General features: G+C 39.0%; 1 protein-coding gene across 7 annotated transcripts in view; it reads right to left on the bottom strand.

Moving 5' to 3' along the window:
• LOC114854167 (myosin-10-like) overlaps nucleotides 1-21433 on the bottom strand; it is a 33825-nt gene that overhangs the window by 8133 nt on the left and 4259 nt on the right. The window contains exons 3-28 of one of the 7 annotated variants that reach the window (XM_029148331.2): nucleotides 18848-19004; nucleotides 13035-13062; nucleotides 11691-11790; nucleotides 11503-11532; nucleotides 11317-11331; nucleotides 10875-10892; nucleotides 8503-8595; nucleotides 8202-8265; nucleotides 7811-7909; nucleotides 7500-7643; nucleotides 7055-7150; nucleotides 6110-6228; nucleotides 5751-5903; nucleotides 5467-5640; nucleotides 5133-5306; nucleotides 4528-4642; nucleotides 4200-4262; nucleotides 2631-2824; nucleotides 2422-2543; nucleotides 2265-2334; nucleotides 1875-2035; nucleotides 1502-1610; nucleotides 1180-1311; nucleotides 806-1012; nucleotides 502-639; nucleotides 232-355 (exon numbers count right to left, since the gene is read on the bottom strand). In XM_029148331.2, the coding sequence (XP_029004164.1) occupies nucleotides 232-355; nucleotides 502-639; nucleotides 806-1012; nucleotides 1180-1311; nucleotides 1502-1610; nucleotides 1875-2035; nucleotides 2265-2334; nucleotides 2422-2543; nucleotides 2631-2824; nucleotides 4200-4262; nucleotides 4528-4642; nucleotides 5133-5306; nucleotides 5467-5640; nucleotides 5751-5903; nucleotides 6110-6228; nucleotides 7055-7150; nucleotides 7500-7643; nucleotides 7811-7909; nucleotides 8202-8265; nucleotides 8503-8595; nucleotides 10875-10892; nucleotides 11317-11331; nucleotides 11503-11532; nucleotides 11691-11790; nucleotides 13035-13062; nucleotides 18848-19004 (2899 nt within the window). The remainder of the gene's footprint in view (nucleotides 1-231; nucleotides 356-501; nucleotides 640-805; nucleotides 1013-1179; nucleotides 1312-1501; nucleotides 1611-1874; nucleotides 2036-2264; nucleotides 2335-2421; nucleotides 2544-2630; nucleotides 2825-4199; nucleotides 4263-4527; nucleotides 4643-5132; nucleotides 5307-5466; nucleotides 5641-5750; nucleotides 5904-6109; nucleotides 6229-7054; nucleotides 7151-7499; nucleotides 7644-7810; nucleotides 7910-8201; nucleotides 8266-8502; nucleotides 8596-10874; nucleotides 10893-11316; nucleotides 11332-11502; nucleotides 11533-11690; nucleotides 11791-13034; nucleotides 13063-18847; nucleotides 19005-21433) is intronic. The other 6 variants (XM_041071086.1, XM_041071085.1, XM_041071090.1 and 3 more) reach the window with 6 other exon arrangements.

Below are 21433 nucleotides of genomic sequence, written 5' to 3'. Positions count from 1 at the left end.
GTGTATGTTTTGGCTTGTGAAGAGTTCACAGTAATGATGTGTGTGTGGTTTTCCCACTAACAGCCTGACACAACTTAAAAGGAAAACCTCCGATTTTCAATGGGGGTTGAAAATCAGTGAATTTTTCCTTTAACAGTTTCTGCTTTGCACTTCATAGCTGTCAACAATAAATTCACCCAATCAGACAGTGACACAGGACGACCTTCATCTGACCCTGGTCCTGTGGCTTACCCTCCAGGTCGACCATCATCACCTCCTGCTTGTTCTTGACTTTGCCAAGATTCTTTGCCTTCTCCTCCTCCTCCGCCAGCTGAGAGGTCATCTCATTGATCCTGTCCTCCAGCAGCTTTTTCTCCTGTTGGGTACAAATCAAGTCACTTCTTTCGCCACATACTACATGAGATACTGTACTAAGGCGTCTTAAGGATGTGACATTTTTGACAACATACTCTAGTAAGGTAGTTTTTTTGACTCCATCGTCTTCAGACATTATCCTCTCACCTTGAGGAACTTGGAGTTTTGGTCCTCCAGCAGCAGAATGTCCTCCTCCATCTTCTTGATTTTGGCCTCAGCTGTCACTTTATCTAACTGTAACTTCTGTCTTGCAGCTTCCTCCTCATCAAGCTGCTCCTCCAGGTCCTGTGGGCAATGAGAACATATATTAATATTATTATTAGGAATTTGACTTTAAATTTAAAAAAATGTTCACAAACCTTTTCAAAAAGTTTTACCCATGTTTTCCCAGCTTAAACACACTCTGAACATCAAATTATTTACTACAAGGTAAGTTATAATAGCTATAAACCTGAATGTGTGACTGCATCTTCTTCTTCTCATTCTGTAGGCTTTGGTTCCTCTCCTCCTCCTCCTCCACCCTGGACTCTAGATCATGAAGTATTTCCTCCAACTCTTGTTTTCTTGACAGAAGACGAACTCTCATCTCTTCAGCTTCAGCAAACAGTTCAGTCTCTGCGTGGAGTTGCTCTGCTAGAATATTCTTCTCCTCCAGGAGCTGAAACAAGAAGAAATGTTTGAAAAATTACAAACAATAATTTCTTAAAAATGGTACTTGTACTTTTAAATATTTTTTAGGTTTACTGTGTAAAGGTTTAGGCAAATAACCGTGTCATGGCAAGGTAAAAATATGTGTATATATTTTGTGCAACACAGGACGTTCACCTGCTGGTGTTTTCGCTCCATGTCCACTAGTTCATTTTCCACCTTGAGCTGCCTCTCCTTTACTTTTATTAGTTCCTCGTCTTTGGCTTGTAGCTCCTCCTCCTGCCTGGTGACCTGTAGCAGAGGCTTCACCTGTGACAGGAAGAGAATTACAGATTTGAATCCTTAGGTATATTAGAAGATGCAGGGGGCAGATGAACAAAGGCCAATGCTATATTGTTATTATTATATTAGTATGCTATTTTTATAAAAACATTATTTTACAAAACACAAAATGATATTGTTATAAAGGCTGAGTGTCATCCATCACAGCAGGTGTCACCTTGGTAAAGAGTCTCCACCACTGCCAGTGACGCAGCTTTAAATAAGCAGCACAGTTCCTCTGAAGGACCTTCAGTGCACTGAGCTGCTGCTGCTTCTTAGCAAAGGCTCTGAGGAAGGAAAATCATGAAATAGTGGAAGACAAATCAGTGTTTAGGTAGAACCTTGTATTTATACTCTGCTATCACATCCTTCCTAACAACCACATACAGTACAGTATAGTTAAGTTTACTTGACAGCGCCTCATTATGATTGTCTAGAGTCTGCTTCACAAACTAGAGATGTAACTACAACCTGATGGTGCAAAATACAACAAAATTTCCTTTTCTTCCGTGTGTGTAAATGCACATGCTATACTATGATCTGACACTCACTTGCGTGCCAAGTATCCACGGCAAACAGACTGGAAGTAGATAATGATGTCAGTGATCTTCAGATCCCTCTCCTCCTCCAAGTGAGCCAGCACGCCTGCTCTAAAGAAGATCTTACTCTGACCAATACGGAAGAGGTTGGGGTCCAGCTCCAGGGCTTGAATCTAGAAAATGAAGAAAGAAATAATAGGAGTTTCATGGTCAGGAAACAACTTGAATCTTAAGACGTAGATCTTATGCAGGAAGAAGACATGCTAATTTTACGAACAAAACAGTGAGCTCAACATTAGAGTAGTTTGAATTGAAAATGTTAAAATGTTTGACTCTTTAAATCCAAAGGCTGCACCAGCTGGAGATGTTTTGTAACAAAAAAATACTGAAAAATATCTCTACCATTCTCTCACAAGCTTGTTTCCCATCCATGAATCCCTTGGGGATTGCATTGGGCGTCAGAATCTCGTATCTGTAAACAAAACAGCATATCAAAGCAAACTAAAAACAAACCCTCTTAAACAGAGAAGCAGATTTCAAGAACAATCTCTGTTGTCACCTCTGTCTGAACTCCTGGAAGACGATGCGGTTGGGGAAGCCCTGTCTGCAGATGCGAATCCCTTCGAGAACTCCATTACACCTGAGCTGGTCCAGGACCAAGTGAGGTTCTAGTTTACCAGCCTAAGGGAAGAAACAAATAAGTGTATAACGTGAGTAGGAGATGATATAAGCGTTTAAATGTGCAATAAGTTTAAAGAATATAAGTACTCTTTTTTCATGGTTTGGGATGATACAGCGGACGAAGTTGGGGTTGGTGTTCCTCAGTGTGGCCATGAGCTTGGTCAGCGACTCCTTGTAGAGCTGTCCCACAGTGCGAAACATGCCTTTCTTTGTTTTGTAGGTGGCACCAAACGCAGTCTCGTTCATTCCTGCCACCTGGTCCAGGCCAACGATCCGATCGACTGGTGGGGACACAGCGAAAATAGGTGAGAGTGGGCAGACCTCACTGACAGGAACAGTCAAGAAACAGCAGCAGCAACACAGTGATGTAATGTAGCTACATGACAAGAGCAGATGGATGAAGGAGACATTACGCACTACCCTCAACAAGTAGCTAAGTAGCTCTAAGAAGTAGCATTCAAAGTATAAAACAACCTGTAGATTGTGCAGAGGAGCTCAGAGGAGATCTTATCCTACATACGCCACTCGATATATTGTAGAATGTTCCATTTCTGGTACCACTTACTAAACACTGAATAAGAGACACAAGGTCAAATGCTCTTCTGTGGTCCGAGTTCAACATCCAAAACAAAACGAGAAAATAATTTCTGAGGTTTGGAGATGAGACATTGGCATTCAAGCAAATAAATCAATTAAATTGACTGACACCAGTAACTAAAAGTCAGGATAAGTCAGTCTTTTCATAGTCTCTTGTGAGATTTCCTAATTTATGAGTTATGAGTAATGAGTTATGAATAGACGTTTATCATGTTTTGGCTATTCACACAACACAAGTCCAACTTTCCATCAATAAATACTTACAGTAAAACGATTAAACTAAATGACATTGCCAATGAATTATGACTTAGTAGTTCACTAAATAATGAATACACACATGTCACCTAAAGTAATATTGTCCCAGCAGATAATTATAGTAAAAGAAAAAAGTATTTGATGAGTTACAGGCTACTGCAGTTTTAATGTTTAGACTGAACTGATGCATGCGCCACAGTTTGGACCGTCTACACAGACATTCGAGTTTTTAGCCAAAGAAAACACCAAGAAGAACATCTGCTATGTGTAGTTTCAGGGCCTTAACTTGTGATTCTATCTGGGATGGAGGTAGGAGGCAAACTAATGCAATTAAATAGTCCTCAGTCAAGCTTCAAGTCCTTAATTTGTAATATAACATTACAGAGGACAATGAAAACAGAAGCTAATTATGAAGCTCTGCAACAGTGTTTACTTCAAGGCCACACAAAAAAAACATACATGAAAACACGGTTGGAGACGCTGAGGAGAGAGTGACTACAGTAGATTCCACTTGACATTATATAGGAGTTAGGCACTACTGCTTGTGGCTGAGACGAGTGAGCCATGCAGCCTGAAAGCAGATGGGAGCCATTGTAGCTATGACAGACACAGCATTGGCTGAAGCATGAGACATAACAGCCAGATCTGGGCAAAAATATACCTATGCACAAGAAGTTAACCTGCATGGAGGTCAGTTATGCCTGTGAGCAGAAGGGTTCTACAACACAGCGCTGCTACTGTAGTTTTCAGCTATATATTTTTTATTTTGGCCCAGGTCTGCTACAGCATGACCCAGTCATTCACCTGCTGGCTCATCCAGACTAGTGATATTGTCATAGAATGAAGCCCTTTGAATGGTCTGAATCTCTACAACACAGAAAGAGACAGGGGGGAGGGTGATGTTACATCCAGTCTAGGAAACCATTAATCTACAAGCTTGGGTCAACAAGGCAGACAGATGTTAGCAGTAGTTTGTTAGTAGGCTTGTGTGAGAGGTCTACTGATGTGTTTGTTAACTGAATAAACAAAAAGGTACACACATAGGGAATCTTATAGAAAGTGCTACTACAGCAAACTCCATCCTTCCTATTATCCAGTCCTGTCGTTTGGAAATGAATAAGTAACATCTTACCATCTTTCCACAGTTCAGCCACAAATTTATCAGTGGACTGATGCAGAAGTGTGGCCACGTTGTCATTCAAAGGGTCCATGTTCTTCATGAGCCACTCATCAGCCTTGTAGTCCACCTGCAACAATGAAATAAAATAATAATTACAGCCTGTATGAGATTCTGATTTCCAAATAAAAAAAAATATTTAGTATGTGAAAATGCTTGTACATTTGCTACATAAGCAGCAAATTCATTTTCTTGTTTTTGTCTGAGCCTGGAACACAGATTTTTATTCTGCAGTGTCTACAACAATGTTTTAGTATCTGCAAGACTGTGGTGTCAAATGGACACATTTCACGTGCAGTAATAGTAAGCACATGTGGTACTCGGATCTCAAGAAGTGTTCAACTACTGCATTGCAACACTTAATACATCCAAATCCATCTCATGCGATACTGTATAAATCAACTGAGGTTCAGTATTTTCCTCATATTTCACTGTAAGAGAAGCAGCACGAGTCTTATCGTTTGGGAAACAGTTTAAATTCCTATAAAAGGGCTCTGTGAAGGCCTAAAGTAAAGACACACAGCTAAGGGACATTTTCAAACAGCTAAAGACCAGCGTACCCTGCCGGCGTAGTGGATGATGCAGAAGTCGGCCTTGTCTTTGAGCTGACGGGGTCGCTGGAACTTGGTGTGAGTGCCCTGCTCCTGGATCAACTTGTCTACAAAGGTTTTGTCTGTGGCCTTAGGAAACCAGCACTCCTCATCCAGCAGAGCCAACACACCAGGAGGGTTTGCCTGAAAGTATATTGACAAAGAACAGAACGAGTCATACACATTTCACAAACAATATTAAAAACTCTAAGAAGGTGTGTTCACAATTATATTATATAGTATATATGATATACATAATACATATATATGCTTCAGTTCTTATCTAAGAGATTATGAGACTGACCGGTCTTTCGATGAGGTCAATGCAGGGCTGCAGGTCGAGGCCAAAGTCGATGAAGCTCCACTCGATGCCCTCCCTCTGGTACTCCTCCTGCTCCAGGACAAACATGGTGTGGTTGAAGAGCTGCTGCAGCTTCTCGTTTGTGTAGTTGATGCACAGCTGCTCAAATGAATTCAACTGTAAAAGAAGAAAGACAATGCATTTACTGGAAATAATGTCAGAACCTTTCAGTAGCAACATTGGGATAAACCAAATCAACAGATAATTTAAAAGATTTCAAGCCACACCTGGAAAATCTCAAAACCAGCAATGTCCAGGATGCCAATGAAGGAAGCTCCCTGACGTTTGGTTCTGTCCAGAGCCTTGTTAATGCGATGAACCAGCCAGCGGAACAGACGCTCATATGTTGCTTTAGCCAAGGCTTCGACAGCAAAATCAGCCTGAAGGAAGACAAAGAAGCCAGAAAGAAGATGACTGAGAAGGAAAGGAAGGACTGGGGAAAACAGCAAAATTTATACCCACACTGGAGACAAATTTAAAATATGTAAGTAAGTAAATGCGGTTCAAACTAATTCAGACATTGGACCAGACATGCTTCAGCAACTTTCAGCAATTAAGTGGTAGCCGTTATAAAATATGTACTGACCTGCTCTTTAGTCTGAGCTTTCTGGACGTAGTCTCTTCCTACTTTGATTCTTGGTGAAAGTATAGCTCTGGTAAATTCCATTACATTCATACCCAGAAGATGACACAGCTTCTGAGCAGCTGGAAGAGAACAAAAAGGTTATTTAGGTCAAGGTATAATGCAATTTAAACTGAATTTGTTGTTCATGTGTTTGTTAATGTCATGATGCCTATGGGAACTACAGTAATTTTTTATTTTTGTGAGCTAATAGAAATAAGCATCTTTCACAATGTTTTTCATGGCACATGAATGAATATATACATAGATAATATTGTAAATGTGTCTAAAAGAACTCAAGTATGTGTCAAAGATGTTAGATCAACAGCACTATTTGCTCATTGCTGAGATATACTGTATTAAGATTCATCAAAAATCTTTCACAGATGACAAATTACCACATTAACTGTAATGAGGAAAATACTACATTTTGCATGGCTAGAGAAAGTGGAAAGTAGAAAGTACTACGCATAAAAGAGCAGCCAAGTCTCACTACAAAAACATCTGGGAATATCTGGCCGAGCTGCATCATTGGCATTAGATTCATTCTCTCCTGTTTTTCTGCTTTAACTGCCAAATATGCAGTGCCACATGTGGTGGAACTGGACGGCTGTGCTCCATTTCCTTCAGGAGTAGAATCTTATAATGTTGTGGCTTAATGGCAGGCTGACAAGGCGCCCAGGGAGAAAAGACATAAATCACCAGTCTTCTGTTTTGTGGATGAGGTGCAGGGTGCGCTGAAGTATATACGGGAAAAGGAAAAGTAGGATGAGAAAGTGTCTTGACCTGCAAATTCTGAGCTACAGGGTCATGAAGCAGATGTAGATGCAGATGTGTGTGCGTGTGTGTGTGTGTGTGTGTGTGTGTGTGTGTGAGAGAGAGAGAGAGAGAGAGGGAGAGAGAGTTTACCAGTGTTGTCTGGCATAGAAGCTTGGTCACTGTTCCGCTCCTTCTTGAATACAATGTTACCAAACTGAAGCACTGAGGACACCACCTTTAACATGGCTACAGATAAAATAAATACAGTGAGAAAAGTGTTTAAGCAAACTCATGACATTACAGGTAAAATAAAAACATACAAGTCAGCTGTCAACTACAGCTCCTCCTGAGACACTCGTGAATGTTTTAATGTAAATCCGTTTTGCAATTCCACACATGGCTGCATAAGGTAACTAACTAACTAACCTAAACATAGATGGTGTTTCACTGTGATTTTAACCTGAAACCAGAACCATTACACCCAATGTTGCAGTCCTGTTGAGATGATCTTAACGGGTACACTATGCAGGTGGAGCAGTAAAAAATGAGCAAAAATGATTATGTAACCTCCATGTTGTTGTTACAGAAAACATACCCAGAATCTCCTCATGGGCGAAGCTCATAATATGCATGGCCTCCATGGTCTCATGGAAGTTGTCCTTGTCCTGCTGCCCTGGAATTGGGATGTTACCGTTGGACAGGAAACGGTAGTTATTGAATCCTTCCAAAAGCAGATCCGCTGTGGACAGAAACAAGGAAAACACATTTAGAGGGACAGTTAAGATATTACAGTATTAGTAGATCATTCATAATAGCTCATGTCCTGATGAGGATAATGAAGCAGATAATCTTCTAGACAAAAAATATTTTGAATTTGTTGTTAAATACAAGCATAGTTGCTCTTACATTTGAGGTGCTCTCCAGCACCAGCAACTAGCTGGTAGAAAATATGAAAGGTGCGTTCATCTTTGGCTTGACGAATAGCTCTGGATTTCTCCAGTAGGTCTGACACAAAGCAGTCAAGGAAATGAAAATTGAATATTTTTATATTTTTGGGTCAGTTTCATGTAGAATCACAATTTTATTTTCGTAGTTAAAATAAAATGTTATTGTGATTACACAATTACACCTTAATATTCTACTATTCTACAAAAAGGTTCTACATCATCATAAAAATGTACTGTTGATATTATTTTTGTGCAAGCATCCAAAACCCCTCTTGACAAACACCCTTTGAAATACCTCACCAAGAATGAGTGAAATGTCCTAGTGAGTAAATCATTTTACAACAGGATACAGGTTTCAATATTGGCTCCAACAATGTATCCGGTGACGTCGAAGTTGATCCGGATAAATTTTCCCTGGAGAGATTAACATAAATGGTCAGAGAAAAAACACAAGGTAATAGATATCTATAGCCAGCCTCTGTAATGGCTCACATGAAAGTTATGATAAAAAATGTCTAAAATGACTAAAGAACGTTTCTAAGTAGTGTAATTAAATAAGATTTGATCTAAAGTGGCAAAATAAGACAGAAGACTGTCACTTAATCAATGGGGCACAGTTTGATATATTTATTACAGGGTAACTCTACTTACAAATCGTGACGAGTTGTCATTTTTCACCGTCTTAGCGTTCCCAAATGATTCAAGGATGGGGTTGGCTTGTAAAAGCTGACGCTCCAATTCACCCTGAACAAACAGAGACACGTTAAAACTGCCTTTTTGTTATCATATGGAAGTCAAAGCAAATTAGGTATTATGTGAGAAATAGTGGTTATCACTGACAACTGAAAAAACAAACATGCAGACACAGACAAGAAAATGGAAAATTTGTGGTTTGTATTTTCACAGAAGACTGAAACGCAGAATTAGAGAGACAAGATGATGACATGTCATCCCCCTGATACAGTTGTTATACTTAGGCCTTTTAAAGGAGTTCTCTGCAGTTATTCACAAAGTCTTTAAACATGTGTTTAGATAAATTCTGTGAAAGTGGTTATTTTAAGATTTAACGGAACCAAAGACTTCTCAGAATTCTCTTTGCAGAGAGGGACAGAGAAAAAGTTTGTGAAGAAACATTTGCTATGATGAAAGCTAAACATTCACTCTACCATATCAGAATGTCACTCTGGCCTTTTTGGCACACTGGCCACTTTAAGAGGCTGAATAAATAAATAAGTGACTTATACAGATGTTTGGATAGGTGGCCTTCTTTTTCCATCGAAGCCACATTGTGGCTTTGTCTTGGCCAAAGCAATCAAAATCACTGGAAAAAATAACACCAAACCCTATTTCTTTCCACCGTTATTTCTCAGTTGTGGTAAAGTGAAGCATTTTCAATTACATCAAAATAGCTCCATGCACTGAAAGCCTAAGAGGCCATTTTCCACACAAGGGAACTAAGGAATCAGCAGCATTGCACTCAGGATGTGAGACATGTAATGTGATCTTTGGCTGGGGAGCATGATGGGCTGCTTTTAATTGAGTTTCTGAGCAGCTGAATGAAGCAGGGCTGAAGTGGATAAACCTGGTCATTTTCCAGCTATCAAAACTGCGTAGGGCAGAGGATTTAAACCCAAAGCCTTTGTTTCTATATAAACATAGGCCTGTGGTGTGACTTGGTAGCTACAACTGTTCACAACCTCTGTTCATCTGTGTGGTCTGCTGTGTGCACACAAAAACAAAGAGCAGATTACAAACACCAGGGGGGTCCGATTTCGCAGCATTATAAGCTGACCCACATTCCTGCTGCAAAGTGAGCATGACAGATATCTGGAAGACAATGGAGCTGGCTCCTCCATTTCAGATGATCAAATTCTGTGATTAAAAATACAGTATAACACCTTCTTCAGTTGATAACAATAATAATTCCCCATTCATTCACAGCTAGAGAAACTATTGGTTTTTTTTTTTCATTTTTTGCTTGGATGGAAAATACAAGTTTATGCTGTGTACTGTTCACAGGAACCATGAAGTACTTAAAGACATACACTGTATTGAGTGAAGCCAAAGAGGATCAGTCAAAACAGTTCCACTAAATCTTCTGAGTTCGAGGCCAGTTGTGAATCTGTTTTCAACACTCAACATCTGCTCCAGAGGCCCTGAGGCCAGACAAGTTGCCATTCCACCCGCAAAAAAAAAAGTCATCTGGACAAAAATGAGCCAACGTGACCTGACAGAATTGAGCTAACTGCAACTTAACACAAGAAACACTAAAAGAGGTCAAGTGATTAAGATAAGTTGGTTTAAAACCAGTGACTCACTTTAATCATCATCAGCATACAAGTAGGCTAAATACCTTGTACCCATGTAACTATTGTCTAACATCTTACGTAAGAGGATTATAGGTAAAAAAGAACTACTGGTTTCATAAGCAAAGTGTTGCCTGCTGAAATTGCAGTTTAAGAGATTTTAAAGTGGAACGATTAACACTGACTACTAGGTTCCTGATTTCACTGGCTATAATGACAAAACTTTATATATATTTATATCTTATTTAAATATAAGTATTCGTGCTTGTACCATATCGTAATGGAAAAGTTATATTCTCAGTGGGACCGTGAACTAGCTTGACCGCCTAAATAACTAAAAGGTTATTTAGAGGGAACAAGGACAATATATTATACATGCAAAATGAATAAGCCGTTTAATCTACAGGCTACAATATAGCATTGATTCTATTTGCCAAGAGGGAGCTCAGTTATTTCAATATTTTGTGATAACTCAAATTTAAAGTTAAAGGAGAAGCCTTGATTCAGTTAGTGAACACAAAATGACAGATCATGCAGTGCAGAGGTTAAAGCAAAAATACAAACAGGTAGATTAAGGTGCATGAAAAGAATATACGGCCTGAATCCAGGCAATATTAAAGAGGTATTAGTTACTCTGTGTAGTAAAGTAAAAAGGTAGTGGCAGGAGTGATGCACCCTGTTCATATTGAGACAAATGAGAAACTACATACTACTCACATAAAACAGGGTTCCACTCTGTAGGACATGGGGAGATTCAATTGTTATTATGGAATATAATATACAGTAATTCAATGGATACGAAAGAATGTGGATTTTTTACATTACATTTTAGCATAGCAGTCTATTAACTGAAAAGGGTCCTATTGTGCTGTGGTCTGTAATCCTGGCATTCTGACTGGAATACCCTCATCTCACAGGTGTCATCATTACAGTAGCTCAATTTTAACCGCCTGAAATAAACCTGACTACAATGACTAATAACAAGAGACACGACACAAGATGACGTCCAAGTCTTTAACATGTTGCTACAACAACAAATATAAACATGCGTGTGATGTTTCTGAGTGTGAATCACAGTAAGGCAAGTCAATTGACAACACAGAACAGGAAGCTCGCTTCTCAATTATCATCATGCCAGAATTAAAATAAATGTACTTACAACGGCATTTTGTGCCTGATAGAAAGAGATAAATATATATATATAGCTAAAAAAATGGTTTCATTGAAAAATTGACTAAATTGTTAAATCAGTTTTATATTATGAACACAGATTGTTCAGATTGACTTAAGAGTAAAATATTATAGCATGCATATAAACATGATGTATAAGAAAACGAAGACTTGCCTGTAGCTTCGCTGGTTTGGGTGATTCTGGCTGTTTGTGAAAGGTAAACAAATGCAAATTGTTAAATTGTATGCATTGTATGTTGTTCCACAGGTGCTGCATTACACCCACAACAACACAACTTCAGCTATTTTTTATTAACATCTATCAAACTATAAACTTTATTAAACATGCAGAACAATACTCACAGGGACGTGATCTTTTCTTCCTTTGTGGGAGGAGGCAACGTGTGCGAGGTACTGAATGACCTTTTTTGTGTTCTCCGTCTTGCCAGCTCCAGACTCACCTCTGCAAAATAAAAAAAGCAAGATTGAAAATAGTGCAACTTTGAACTGTCATGAATAAACCATTTGCAAACAACTACATCACAGACACCGGGGTTATCTAAAAACCTTATTAATAGCCCTATGCTCCTTTGCCCTGTTACGGAAAGAAACAGTGAAAGAGCAAAAGAAACATAATACTAAGTGGTGCATATAATGTGCATCTTTCTCTGCGATGTATTTTTAAGTGTCAGTTCAGAAGAGGCCTGTGGTTGTGGTCGTGTGGTTGTTCATACTGCTCTGTCATACAGTGACCATGGCTTAGAAAAAGAAACCGTCTCAGGTTCTTCAACCTCTGTGAAACCTTTGAGGCGAGCAGTTTAGATTTAGGCCATACCTGAGGTTTTACAGTAAGTGCAAATTTCCACTTGCCAAGTATGCATGAAATATTCTTGAGGTTTCAGATTGAGCGAGTGTGATGAGGCTGAGAGAACACACTAGGAGACTGGTGTGTAAGTGCCGTCAGGCTCTTTGACTACTGTGCACAGGGTAATTATGTACTGTATGGATTGCGTCACTGCTGCTGTTGCTGGTCTTGGACCTCTGGGTGTGAGATTCCTCAGGTCCCCATTTAAAAACACAAGACACTTAAAAAAGCAGTGCTCACTGGAAAATGTCAAGTCAGACTTATAGATTATTTAGCTTGAAAGCACCAGGGAATCAAAGGTCAGCTTTACAATCACGTTTAGCATTATTTAGCATTAAAGGAGGTTTCAGACTTTTGCTTAAGCAATTTTGTATAGTTTTTTAGTTGTACAGTTTTCCAGAAATGTCAACACCTCATCATTCACCCTTCCTGAGAAAAAGCTTATGTCTTGATATGCTCTCTGACATTTTCCTTCCCCACGTTCCTGTCAACTCCAAACACTTGTCATCGAACAGACACCAGAAGGCTGCACAGCAGAAATGTCAGGCATTTCGTCAGACACCGCATTTCTCACTTTTCTTTCAAGTAGGGACAGCCTGGTCAGTATCGCTAAGAGACACCATTTAAAATAACAGTCAGGCCTAAGGGCACCTGACTCACTGCCCTTCTGAACATATGCAGAATGAATGGCATTCGTTCGCTATTTGCTATTCATTTTAAGTATAATGCATACATGTGTGGAGCCTCAATATCTATCATACCCAACCACTGCAGCAAAATCTTCTTAGATGTGACCTATTAATCTAAATTAATACAGTAGTGAAGTAAGTCAGCATACTCACGTGCAAAGAATAGATTGATCTTCTCGATCTGTGGAAATAAAAAGGGGGAGAAATGTTAAGCTCGGCAGCTGCTCTTCTACTCAGTTTGATCTGATTTTACGTTTTTTTGACACCATCACCGCAAAAGGAAAATTCTGATCAGCAGACTGTGGATTTGAAAAAACAAAGTCTCTTTTTACCACCTTGTTAAGACTAAAATAAAACATTCATTTTCTGTAGACCTAACCTTCATGGCGCTCTACACAAGTAATCTCCAAAATGCAATATCAAGTCAAATGCTACAGTAAGTCAAACCACTGCATTGGCGAGATAAGGCTAATAAAATGTCAGCTTTAAATGAGTAAATACGAGGTGCTGACTCTGAGACTGAGAATTTTGTGATTTAGACTTAGGCTTCAACAATGTGAAACACCATCTTATATATTCTTATACTTTGCGTGCACTATTATGTTGGAAGATGTTAAAAATATTATTGTTATTAAACCCATGCTTCTTGTTTCATTATGTTAATGTGTGCTGTGCTGTGAGCAATTTGCACTGAGGTCATGCGGAAATTAAATATTACAATAAAGGATCTCCATAAAACTCCATCTTAGAGTTATGAGCACCAAGTACTGGTAAGACATGCAGGAGTGTCATGTGCAACAGAGGTCATACAAATGCACTGTATAGTTATGATGCCTCACCCAACATACACATACTGGGCCAATCACATTACCACCATAGCAGCAAGAACACCAATGATTAGATAGGACTGAACTCATTGACCTAACGTTATACATCTTATTCTCTGGCCCACAAAAACATTGCTAAATTATTGTTTAGACTTAAAATGAACACTTGGTAAATGAACATGTTTCCAAAAAGCTCTATTTCATTTGAATGTTTTAGTTTAATTAAAAGATTTTTACTTAAAATACATCTGTTTAAATTGAAATCTTAGTGATTATACAATTATTCTAAAACAGGGTTTAATTTAGTTTGTTTTAGCTAAGACAGTATTTATCTCTTTTTGATGGGCAAATGGCTGATCCTTAATGAGCCTAATCCCTGAGGTCATTAATACTGTAGCCGTATTGCAAAGTCTGCATGTTAGATAATTGGAGGACTTAAAAGTGCATTAGTAGATTGACTTGGAAGTGGTCAATCATGCATCAATCAGAGAAAGAGACTAAAAAATTCAAACCTTAATGATAACATTAAGTCAAAGGTGTTTTTTTAGTGTTCTATTATTAATTCAATGGTGCATCCAAAAACTGAAAAACAACCACGTGTTTACCTGGATCAACGAGATGTGCAAATGAAAACATTTTGGCTCTGTAGTCTTATAGACTCACCTGTCAGAATACTGACTTATTGAAACCAACTTCAGCAATTAAACAGACCAGCAACAACATTATGTGCAGAGAAAATAATGGCTAATAATGCTTGTTGTATTACTGTTCTAATCACCATGGTAAAAAGTCAGACATCTGCTCATTCTAATAAAAATACTTATTTTCTATCCAAAAATGTGATCACTCATACCCGTGGTTCACAAAAATTCAGGTCAGGAACCCGCCACCACCCCAGGAGGTCCCAGATTATTATTTAAGAGCTCAAACGAGGATTAAGGGAAACAATCTGTTACACAGAAATTTTTAATTTCTTGATTTTGTTTCACTATTTGAGAGCCCTCAAAATTTAGAAAAACAGTTAATCTTTCAAGTTACACATAATTAGGGGCCAAACAAAGAAAATGGTTGAAAAACTGCACTGTATTCTATTGTGTCGTGTTCTGCCAGAGGTGAAGGTTTTTTAGAACGAACTGCTGACTGGGCTCCTTTGAATTGAAATAATCAAATGTTATTCGACTGAGGACACAGCTGGACAGCTCATCAAGGGCAACCTGTGTTTCCTGGCTTTGACCAGGCACTTCCTTCAGTTGAAGTACTGTAACAAGGCGCTTGCAAACATTGCACACGCTCAGAAATGTTGTCTTTTACCAGAATGGCTGCACAACTTTAACAACCTCCCCAGACTGAGGGGCTGATATTTCTGTAACATTACATTTTGGCCACATGTTTTCCTAGAATCACATTACTTTAATATCTTGAAGGGCAGTGAAGATATATAACATTATAACATTAACACTTCATTTAAATCTATTACAGAAGAAATATAGACTAGATTCTTCAGAGTTAAAGAACATTCTGAAACTACTATAGACTAATCAGATGTTGACACAATTTGTTCTCCAATACAAAAGACACAGATTATTAGAGGATGTCTTGTAGCTTTGTAAAACACAGCAGCTCTGCATGTGGTGATTCTCCCTGTAAATAGAGAGGGTGGAAGAGGGGGCGCTGATCTCGGCTCATGACAGTGAGCTCATTGTGAGCCTGTGGCACACTGGGCCTTGGCCACTGGCTTGCACTGATGGCTGATGCCAGTACTTGGAAGTGGCAATAAAGTTCAAACACTCACCTCGAAAAACAGGGATTTATATTGATCTAGACATTACTAAAGTATCCCATGAGGATCACTGTTGTGATGCTGAAACCTATATCAAAAGATCTCCAGTTACATGCAGGCGCATTAGGTTTGAACAAGTCTGATACTGTATATAGCTTGGTGAAAGGCCACGAAGCTACTGTAACAATAACATTTTGAAATAAACCCTAACACTTGTTCCATTATAGCAGCTGAAATCTAAAAGAATCTAGTTTCAGTTAATGTGTTCAACAAAGTTTACACTCCTCCTACAGGCACAAAAAAGGGTTTTGGATATTAATTAATTACTTATGCAATCCAGCAACTAAAAAGATATGGAAGCTATTGTTTATTAAAGAGTTCAGCTTTCAAGTGCTTCTATTTTCCAGAAAGAGATTTGTGATCAATTAGTTTAACACATGACAGTATTTCTATTATAGTATTTCTAGAGGCATTGAATGTGCTTTAGAGACTGTGAAAAGGCAGCTTTGTGTTTTCACCTTCCAAATAAAAAAAAAAAACACACTATTGGTCAAAAGTGACGTGACGCCAAGGTAGCAGTCATTGTATGAAACCATTTTAGGGCTATAATGGAAAAGACCTCTGGTGTGGGGAGAACCGAGGCTCATCCAACAAACACAATCGAGATCCAGAGTGATTGGTTTCTTACAGTACCTTACTTTTCCTGAGAAGGAAAGTCTGTATTTAATAAAGTCTGATAGGAAGATTAACCGTGTCTGAGATTAAGTGTGTCTGAATAATGACACACAGAACTGATGGAAATCATTAAAGCAGATTGCACCTAATGTTTACATCAGGTGGAGACGACTCAGGCAGGGCAAGAGAGGGGAGTGGAGAGGAGAAGACAGGCAGTCAGACTTTGAAAGGGAAAATTAACCTACAGATGATTCTACATTTAAAAATGCACAATATTTTAGAAAAAAAGAAACAACGATATTTGTATATTTTACAATTTTTGCAGGATTGTAAAATAAAATCTAATGAAATATACATTCATTGCTCCCTCCCTGCAATTTGTGAATCAGTGTTAATCAGAAGAACATGAGTTGGACGAAAGCACTAGAATATAGAGTGAACTTTTTTTTTTTAATAAAAGCCAAAAGAGGTCTAAAATATAATAAGATGTGTTACAAAATAAAAACTCAAGTGCTCCTTTAATCTCTAAACTGCTTTTTTGGCCTCAAAAACATCAGTTCTATTAGTTTATTGTGGGGAAAGGATTCTGTACAACATTGTCTCTGTGAAATGTAGGTCTGGTCCTCTGCTTCTTGTGGTTTATTTACACTAAATGTGATGGTGAATCTCTTTTTAAAAGATAAGGAACACAACCCTGGGTACTTAGGGCGCTCTGGTGTTCCTCCAAAACAGGGCCAACATCAAGGATCGATGCGAAAGGCAGGCGAAGGCATTAGCGGGTCCTACAGACCTGACTAGCGCCAGGTAGGCTGCTGTTTTGTGTGCAAATAGAAACAAATATACAAAGAGAAAGTTAACTATATCCATTTTTATCCTACCAGCAGGTTAACGGAGTGGATCATACTTATTTGTTCATTTCAACCCTTATAACTAAGTGCAGTGTTGCTGGCATATGAGATGGGGAGTGTTTTGTTCATTGCTGATGAAATGGACCACTGGGCGGAAAAAGAGCTGTGTTTTGTGCCTCTTTAAAGTTAGCTAGATGTGACCTTATGCCCTGATTAAACATTAGGGAAAAACTCTGGAAACGGGTCTTTCTCCTCATGCACTAAAACAAAGACCCCCTGTTTCATGACCACACCTAGGGACACTTTCAGTTCTTGGAATCCATCTGAACTGCTGACTTACTTTCTCTAACATATGTTGTTATTCAAGCCACCAGCGGTATGTCCTTACTACGTATTTCCAGATATAATAAAAAAAATTTGTTTCATGTATGTCAGCAAGTTCATTGTGGCAGAGAAATGAGGGCAATTATGTGAAGCATAATCAATAACAGATGTGCAATAGGTTCTGCAGATTTGCGTAGACAGACTGACTTTGTTAGGTAGCACCTCATTTAACTGACTTCACAGCAGTGTTTCAGTAATTATCACACCCCCGCAAGGTTCAGACACCCCTTGGCCATAAATATTATTCAACAATATGTTCAGCTCCAACATATTTTCTGCCTGAAGTGTTTTTTTTGTTCAGCTGGAACCTTTGCAGTGTGATCTGATCTGGTCCATGCATTTAAATACGTGTTGATATTTGGCTTGATTATTGAACAAATGAATAGTAAATGAATACCATCATCTGTTGATGTTTCTACACTTTACTGGATGACAGTTTACGATACTTTGTGACTTATATAAAAAGAACTTAGCTTTTTTATATGCTGGTGATAATTTGCTGACAACTACAAACATCTAATTTTAACAATAAACTGTGTGTTGATCTTTCAATTTAGGAGATCATAACACACAAAATTTAATAGAAAACGTTATATATGTTAAATAACCATACTTTTTGTCCACTGTAATCATGCACTGATATGTGTTTCAGGTCATATTGTTGTGCTTATATTTGCTCCGTCTAACATATTTTCTTTCATTAACCAGCTTGCTGAAATGCTTGGGGCCACAGCTGAATGGCAGCTGGCCTCTACTAATCTCCAACCTACAAACCTCTTTTTCAACCACAACTCTAATATAATATTAATTCCAATATGACCAGTCATATAGCAGGAGCTGGGAAAAAACACTGGTCAGATCTGTGCACACTTAAAAATACAATAAAATCATGTAGTATTTACTGTAGATGCTTGATGGCAGAAGTCACAGCTTCATTAAATAAGCCAGTAAATAGATTTTATAAACTGACAGAAACACGTCTGTCTGTGCAGTGTAGTCATGTGCTACAACACGTAGGGTGTAAAGAAAAGTGACAGCTCTAATATAGAAAGTATAAAAATAACACGTCTGAACAAAAACAAGGTACAGTAGAGTATGATACAGTTGGTTGACTTTCCTGTTTACCAACAGGAGTCAAATGGGCAAAGCAAGGCTTAAGGCCTAATGAGACTGTCCAGCTTGTAAACACCCCCACTGTTTAGTACTCAACATCACACAAAGGACCTATTGTGGTACACAATGGGGTCACCCTCTCATTCTCATTGGTCTGATCCCAGTCAGTCACTGGTCATAGAGCTGAGAAGCCTGTCAGCTCCCCGGCAGAATCTCTGAAGATAAGATACTGAGACGTGCTTCAGAATAACACAGTAATACAGATTTGCTGAAAGTATGTTTGATGATGACAAAGGATTAGTTTATTTGACACAGATCATTAACAGAAAGGCAACTTACCTTGAAGCATGCATCTGTATGCAGACTCTGAGATGGCGTAGATGTGAGGGGGCATTTCATGCCTCTTTTTGCCCCTGTACATCTCAATGATGTTCTCTGAGTAGATGGGCAGGTTTTTGTAGGGATTTATGACCACGCAGAAAAGACCCGAGTATGTCTGAAAAACAAAAAACATGAATATTGACTAAATATATTGACATCAGCAGCAGCTATGTACCAGTCTATGATTGCCACTGGCCCCCTACAGGAGCAGTAAGTAAGCAGAAATTTAATCAAGTTGAATGAACTTTCAATTGATTAATTTCGATTTTGTTAAAATACATACTGTATAAAGTCAATTATTATTGACTTTATCATGAAATTTAAGTTCTTAATTCACACATATGGATATTCATCATCTCATCATTCTCGAGGGTGGTGATTTTAATCCACAGTACACACTGTATGTCTCCTGGAGCCTTAGTTCACATGGTGGTGGGGGTCAGAGTACAGACAGTACTGTATAAAATTAAGCTTTTTGCCCAACATTATACTGTAAATCATTTTTCTTCAATGAAATATTCCCTGATGGATAAAACAGCCACAAACATGCATCCAGTTACAAACAAGAACAACTTTCCTTGCATCAACTTCGTCAACCTGTCAGAATGTAGAATATGTTTTCAATGCGACACGCTTTTAATTCTGTTGTCTGAGGCACCGGCAGGCTGCACAGGGCCTGTGTCTAACAACCAGCCACATCAAACCCCACTCTCCTTGTTTCAGGAAACGGCTTTCAGCACAAATTTGTTACGGATTCATTTACTGGCGATGATACAGTGTTTCTAGGAACAAATGGTTGGGTTGTTCCGTATCAAATCAACCAACCATATGGAATAATCCAGTTGTTAAGTGACACCAACTGTAAACATTGACTCCTGAGATAAAATCTTGCAGGACTGTTGCCATAATGACCCCAACTCTGGCCCCCCACGGTGGGCATAGCGCCAGGCAGACAGATCAATGCTCCCCACCCAGTGTGGTCCACAAGCAGTTAGGTAAGCAATGACTCAGCTTGCTGTCCTTGGCGGTGGACCCCAGGGGGCATCTGGGAGATTAGTGGAGCCATGAGGTGAAGGGGCCAGGACAACCAGGCATAACACCAGCTGCTCTGTTCATTCCTTTCCCAAATGTTGAGTTTGTAACTTCTACTCTGAGGAAAATGACTATGACAAATAATTGTAAACTATCGATAGATTGACTACAGCACATATCAACTTCTGAGCACTTAAATTTGATTATGTTGAGCTGATAAATAGGTCTGAGCTAGGGAACCCAACCCTGGACCCTACAGAGAAGTAATGTTTAACAAAATAAACTGAGACACAGTTGAATGTCCAAATAAATATCTGTGTATCCAACAGGGCTTAGCAACAGAGCTTCTTTCAAAGGGCAAACCTAATAATGGGTCTCTGCTATTGCAAATACTGGGTTAACTGGACTTGACCAAGTCTTGTAACCCAACATATATGTAACATTTTTTTGATGATGGGGTACTCATAATCTAATCATAGCAAAGATTAAAATGACAAACCTATTGTCGATGGATTTTACTGCTTTGACTAAAAAGAGCAAAGTATAGATTATTTTAATAACTACATGCAAATAATTTGATGTAAATTACGGGCCAAGATCTTTGTCAAAGAGGATTGCCCTACTAGCATGTAGATGGCGGAATGTGATGTTTTTATACAAGCGCAAAGTTACTCAGTCGGTTTATGTGAAAATCAAATACAGTTGTCACTGGGCAAATAGTGGGGTACACCCTGGAAGGGTCACCAATCGATTACAGTGCTACATATAGAGACAGACAACCTTTAACAATCACACTCGCACCTACAGTAGGGGCAATTTAGACTCACCAATTAACCTGACTGTATGTCTTAGGGCCATGGGGCAAGCGGGAGTTCTCAGAGGGCAGCTAGGCAGACCACATGCAAACTCCACGCAGAAAGGATACTGATCAAAGCCAGGACAGTAAAACTTTTAACATATCTAGACATTACTGGCAGAGAAGAAGAATGTCAGAGGTTAGATTTTATCCTGCAAATCCTCTAGTTCAGAATTAAGTCCAAGTGTGATCTCTGCTGGGTCATCATGTGTAGTCTGCACCCCTTCCCCTCACAAGTACCGTAATTTCTGGAATATAAGCCGCTACTTTTTTGAAGCGCTTTGAACCCTGCGGCTTAAAAAACGGTGCGGCTAATTTATGGATTTTTACCGACTTAAAGCTTCATGCCTCTGAAAACGGCCGAGATGTTTACACTGTGCAGACCCGACTGACAGCTTGTTGCTTGCTGTTTCGGGTTGCATGTTGTATGAGCTCGTTAGTCTTTGTTGTGCAGTAGCATTGAGAATCCTCAGTGTGCTCTTGCTACTGGTACTACAGTACAGCTCTTGCTCACCGCGTCGGATAGACAGAGCGGAAGAAAAGCATCCTACTTTCTGCCTTAAAATAAATGGCTAACTCGCCAAAAGAGATTGTAAAGACATTTCACTTATTCTTAGATGCAAACCAGGCAGGAATTGCTGCACTCAACAAAAAGC

The sequence above is a fragment of the Betta splendens genome, chromosome 1 (assembly GCF_900634795.4).
Source record: "Betta splendens chromosome 1, fBetSpl5.4, whole genome shotgun sequence".
NCBI lineage: Eukaryota > Metazoa > Chordata > Actinopteri > Anabantiformes > Osphronemidae > Betta > Betta splendens.
The sequence above is the reverse complement of the archived record's forward strand: the minus strand, read 5'-3'. Positions and strand labels throughout refer to the sequence as shown.